At 40.8% G+C, this 6,299-nt stretch overlaps 1 protein-coding gene across 1 annotated transcript; it reads left to right on the plus strand.

Annotated features, from left to right (window-relative positions):
* The first annotated feature begins 311 nt into the window (after positions 1-311).
* Positions 312-1,637, plus strand: LOC121476677 (nucleolar and spindle-associated protein 1-like). The gene is given in 3 exon segments (XM_041730816.1): positions 312-448; positions 450-1,540; positions 1,543-1,637. Coding segments are annotated over 3 exon segments (1,323 nt in total).
* The last annotated feature ends 4,662 nt before the right edge of the window (positions 1,638-6,299 follow it).

The raw sequence follows: 6,299 nt of genomic DNA on the forward strand, positions 1-6,299 counted from the left end.
TATATATCAGAGTAAACTCTTATATATTATGCATAATAATCCATTTCTGGGGACACCTGGGTGGCTCAGCGGTTGAGCATCTTGCCTTCGGCTCAAGGCGTGATCCTGGGGTCCAGGATCCAGTCCCATATCGGGCTCCCTGCGGGAAGCCTGCTTCTCCCTCTGCCTGTGTCTCTGCCTCTCTCTCTCTGTCTCTCATGAATAAATAAATAAAATCTTTAAAAAATAATAATCCGGGTGCCTGAGTTTTGAACTGCTCTGCTGAGTGTAGGGTACGCGTCCTCTGCGAGGTCGCCTGGATGCAGCTCGCCATGGCCATACCCTCCCTTGAGGAGCTTGACTCCTTCAAGTATAGCAACCTGCAGAACTTGGCCAAGAGTCTGGGCCTCCGGGCTGACCTGAGGGCAGACAAGTTGTTAAAAGCCTTGAAAGCCTACCTTAAAGACGAGCAAAAAAACTGAGAGTCAGAATGGAAGTCCAACTTCTGCATCCTCTTGGGATGCGACTGAGATGCAGATCAGCAGCCAGGAACAAGCTAAGAGGGAGCCAGTTGGCCACATCACCAAAACAAGGAGAAGGTGCAAGAACCCTGACTCCCAGCAGGATCGTTCAGAGATGAAAATAAGTGATCACACTGAATTCCAAAATCAAGAGAAGCAGGAAAACCAGGATCTCAGAACTGTTGGAGAAGTTCGTTCACCACTAGATGAGAACCAAGGAGAGGAGAATGCAGTTTCCACAGGAAAAAGAAGAATAAATGATAATAAAGATTCAAAGGTACCTGCAGAAAGAAAGAAGCCTCTCTACGCAGATAGGTTTTCCAAACCTGGAAAAAGTAAAAGAACTATAAGCACTACTCCAAACTTTAAGAAGCTTCATGAGGCTCGTTTTAAGGAAATGAAGACCATTGATCAATATATTGAGAGGAAAAAGAAACATTTTGAAGAACACAACTCATTTAATGAACTGAAGAAGCAGCTGGTCACCAAAGAAGTGGTGATGACTCCAGTTCCTCTCCCTGGAAGGCTCCCTGAGGCTCGAACTCCCTCCAGCCAGCGCTGCTCACAGGGCCAGCCCCTGGGCCCTACAGGCCAGAGCACCTTGTGTGGGAAAAGGTCCGCCAAGTGTTCCATTCTATTGGCAACTAAAATGAATGTCAGGTTTTCAGCTGCTACCAAAGATAATGAACATAAGCGTTCACTGACCAAGACTCCAGCCAGAAAGTCTCCACATGTGACCGCATGTGGGAGTACTCCAAAAGGCCAGGCTGTGCTGGGAACATGCAAGTTAAAGACAGCAAAGGGGAATTCTGCTTCTGTTGTTACCCCATTCAGGCCAACAACGGAGGCAGCACAGACTCCAGTCTCCAACAAGAAACTGGTGTTTGATCTCAAAGCAAGCCTGTCTTGTCCCCTCAACCATGAGCCACACAAAGGCAAACTGAAACTATGGGGTCAACCTAAAGAAAATAATTCTCTCAAGCAACATGTCAACAGAGTTAGCTTCCACAAGAAAACTTACAAACAAACTCCTCTCCAGACGGGGAGGAACAACGGAAGCAAGATGAACAAAGACGAAAGGAGAAGAAAGCAAAGGTTTTGGGAGCTCGAAGAGGCCTCATTATGGCTGAAGATTAATTTTTTAGCATCCCGTAAATATTACTTCATTCTGAACCCTTTCTTTAATGTAAATATTTTTCTGTCTTCCTCACTTGAGTCAAGACTTCCTTCTGCTGTTTGTTGTTCACTATGTAGTTGGTGGGTTCTTCACATGCTGCATCTCTGAAAAGCCTTTATTAACCTTAACGCTCACAAATCCTTTGAAATGGTTTTTATGTAAGTGTCTGTACAATTCAGTTTTCTGAGACTCATCCTATATATAACCTTGACCTAGATTTTTAATGTCCAGTTTCCTCTGCTGAATCCTCTTCTAGACAGACAGAAGCATTTACCTGACGGTAGGTAATTCTACAAGCTTTAGTAGAACTTGGACCAATAAAAAGCTGAGACAGCCCCCCCTTCCTCCTCTAGAGAACCACGTAGTCTTACTGAAATGGGGAGCCATACACGTTGGTACTGGCATATTCTACCTATGTGATGTGTTTTATTACCTATGCAGGTCTGCTCAGATCACTTGATGTAATCGCCATCTATCACTCAATACATTCTTAAAAACTCAAATAATAATAATAATAATCCACTTCTCTAACATTTAAAACAAATATTTTTCCTGCTTTTTAAAATTTGACTGTGACTAGTTTGTTCTTATATAGAAGTTAGGTATGAGCTTTCCATTCATGAATTTTCAAAGATTCATTCAGATACTATATCTAAACCTGTAAAAACTCTCAATTTACTTCGTAAAGTATATGACCACTGAGTTATATAATAAAGTTGTAATTTTTAAGTATACATCTTGAGTATAACTTGATGTTTCCCCAAACTGGTAACCCTGTGGCAGTTTAGGAATCTATATGTGAGAGATTTGCAGAGCAGTGTTGTTCAAAGGGAAGACAGGCTCCTTGTCTTGAAACTGTTGTGCTCAAGATTGCGAATCCGAGAAACCTCCAAGGAGCCGACACCAGTGCAAACACACGAGGGTTTATTTACAAGCTCGAGCTTGGGTCCAAGTATACCCAGCATAGCAGAGCAGGGACTTGGACCCCGAGGTGGGTTTCAGCTTAGTTTTAAGGACTGGTCTAGGGGACCTCCAGAAGGGGTGGAGCAATTCCTCAAGTTCTGTTTACATTTTGATATGGGGCCTTCAAGGACATTGAGCTCTGTTCTCATTCTAATAGGGGCTTCCTGCCCTTGGCTTGGGCTGTTTTTATTCTAATATGGGGCTTTCTAGGACGTTAAGCTGTAAACTGTTTTCTTCCTGTAACTGAAGTAAGGTAAAGTTCAGCTCTTATTCACGGGCCTGGGATGGCTGTACTTGTGATAACGCTGAACTTAAAGTGGAATGGCCTTAATTTTCTCAGCCTCCACAAAACTACATTGCAGCATTATAGCAAGCACATTGTTTGGCTTTTTAACTGTTATTCAAGTATAATTAACACACAGTGTTATATTAGTTTCAGGTGTACAAGATGACTAACAATTCCATACATTCTCAGTGCTCATCAAGGGAAGTGTACACTTAATCCCTTTTTTCGGGCAGCCTGGGTTGCCCAGCGGTTTAGCGTGGCCTTCAGCCCAGGGCGTGATCCTGGAGACCAGGAATCGAGTCCCACATTGGGTTCCCAGCATGAAGCCTGCTTCTCTCTCTGCCTATGTCTCTGCCTCTCTGTGTGTATGTGTCTCTCACGAATAAATAAATAAAATCTTAAGAAAAAAAATCCCTTTTTTCTTTTTCACCCATCCCCCTATCCATCTCCCCTCTAGCAACCACAATTTGTTCTTTAGAGTCTGGCTTTTTTTGTTTGTCTGTTTTTTTCTGTCTATTCATTTGGTTTATTAAGTTCCACACCTGAGTTAAATCATGTGATACTTGTCTTTCTCAGACTGATTTATTTCACTTAGCAAAATACCCTCTAGATCCATCCAATTGTTGCAAATGGCAAGATTTCATTCTCTGTTATGGCCAGGTCATATTCCATTGTGTATATATACCACATCTTCTTTATCCATTCATGTCTCAGTGGGCACTTAGGTTGCTTCCATATCTTGGCTATTGTACATAATGCTGCAATAAACATAGAGGTGCATAAAGCTCTTCAAATTAGTGTTTTCATATCCTTTATGTAAATACCCAGTAGTGGACTTACTGGATCATATGATAGTTCTATTTTTAATTTTTGAGGAACCTCCATACACTTTTCCACAGTGACTGCACCATATTGCATTCCCACCAACAGTGCATGAAGGTTTCTTTTTCTCCTCACCAACACTTGTTTCTCATTTTTGTCATTCTGTCAGGTGTAAAGTGATATCTCCTTGTGGTTTTAATTTGCATTTCCCTGATAGTGATGTTGAGCATCTTTTCATGTGTCTAGCCATTTGCATGTCTTCTTTGTAAAAATGCCTATTTAGGCCTTCTGTCTATTTTTAATTGGATTATTTGTGTCTTTGGTGTTGAATTATATAAGTTCTTTTTATATTTTGGATATTACCACCATATCAAATATGTCTTCTCCACTTTAGGTTGCGTTTTTGTTTTGTTAATGATTTCTTTCACTGTGCAAAAGTTTTCTATTTTGATGTAGTCTCCACAGCTTAATTTTGCTTTTGTTTCCCTTGACAGAGGGGAACATATCTAGAAAAATGTTTTCATGGCCAATGTCAAAGAAATTACCACCTATGTGTTCTAAGAATTTTATGGTTTCAGGCCTCACATCTAGGTCTTTAATTCATTTTGAGTTTATTTTTGTACATGGTGAAAGTGGTCCCATTTCATTCTTTGCAGTAGCTGTCCAGTTTTCCCAACACCATTTGTTGAAGAGATTGTCTTTTTTCCCACTGCATATTCTTGCTTCCTTTCTTGTAGATGAATTGACCCTAAAAGTAGGGGTTTATTTCTGGGTTCTCTATTCTGTTCCATTGATTCATCTGTCTATTTTTGTGCCAGGACCATGCTGTTTTGATTAATACAGCTTTGTGGTATATCTTGAAATCTGGAATTGTGATACCTCTAAGCTTTGTTTTTCTTTTTCAAGATTTCTTTGGCTGTTCAGGGTCTTAAGTGTACCATTTGATGAGTTTTGACAAACACGTACACCTATGAAACATAAATTTCTATCAAGACACAGGACATCACCATTATGCCAAAATGTTGCTTCATGCCTCTTTCCATCAAACCCTGTCCCTAAAACCTGCCCTCATCCCAAAGGCAACTGCTGTTTTCAGTCTTTTATTTTTTTTTTAATTTTTATTTATTTATGATAGAGAGAGAGAGAGAGAGAGAGAGGCAGAGACACAGGCAGAGGGAGAAGCAGGCTCCATGCACCGGGAGCCCGATGTGGGATTCGATCCCAGGTCTCCAGGATCGCGCCCTGGGCCAAAGGCAGGCACCAAACCGCTGCGCCACCCAGGGATCCCTCTTCTCCCTTTTATTGCTGAGCTGTATCCCATGGCATGAATATACCACAGGTGTTTATTGATTCTCCTGTTGATAGACACCTGAGCTGTGTTCAGCTGTCTTTTCTGAGCAAAGTTGCTATGAATTCAGAGTTGTTTTATTTTGCTTTTATTATAAAGAATAAGGCTATGCACTTTCATTCTTTAACAGTTGTTAATTCATTTTTAATGACATATATTTACACATGCCCTTTGTTTAATAATTTCTTATAATTTCTAACTTTTTAAAAACATTTAAAAAAATTTTAAAGAGTAAAAGTTTTCTTTATAACATTCTTACTTGTAGTTTGGCATTAAACTATTTTCATAATTTTTATTTTGGCAGTGCTGGCCAATCCTTACAAAACTAGTTTAAAATAGAGGTTCTAGGGACGCCTGGGTGACTCAGTGGCTTAGCACCTGCCTTCAGCCCAGGGCCTGATCCTGGAGTCCCACCCACATTGGGCTCCCTGCAATGGAGCCTGCCTCTCTCTCTCTGTCTGTGTCTCTCATGAATAAATAAATAAAATCTTTTAAAAAAATAAAATAAAAAATAAAGGTTCTATTTTATAATATATTCTAAAATAATCTGAAAGGGCTAATGATATCTATTTTAAGCAAATTTTGTTCTATTTGGAAATTTAACATCATTATCACAGGAACACACAAACACACAACTTGATAGAGACAAAATAAGTGGTTTAACTTTGATTTGATTTAATTTTTCTTAAAGAGTTTATTTATTGATTCACGAGAGACATACAGAGAGAGGCAGAGACATAGGCAGGGGGAGAAGCAGGCTCCCTATAGGGAGCCTGATGTGAGACTCGATCCCAGGACCCCGGGATCACAACCTGAGCCAAAGGCAGACACTAAACCACTGAGCCACCCAGGTGTCCCTTAATTTTTATTTTATTTTTTTTATTTTTTATTTTTTTTAAGATTTTATTTATTTATTCATGATAGACATAGAGAGAGAGAGAGGCAGAGACAGAAGCAGACTCCATGCCGGGAGCGCAATGCAGGACTCGATCCCAGGACTCCAGGATCACACCCTGGGCCAAAGGCAGGCGCCAAACCACTGAGCCACTCAGGATCCCCTAATTTTTTTTTAAAGGTTTTATTTATTCATGATAGACATAGAGAGAGAGAGGCAGAGACACAGGCAGAGGGAGAAGCAGGCTCCATGCAAGGAGCCCGATGTGGGACTCAATCCCAGAACCCCAGGATCGCACCCTGAGCCAA

The sequence above is a fragment of the Vulpes lagopus genome, chromosome 15, assembly GCF_018345385.1.
Source record: "Vulpes lagopus strain Blue_001 chromosome 15, ASM1834538v1, whole genome shotgun sequence".
NCBI classification, from domain to species: Eukaryota; Metazoa; Chordata; class Mammalia; order Carnivora; family Canidae; genus Vulpes; species Vulpes lagopus.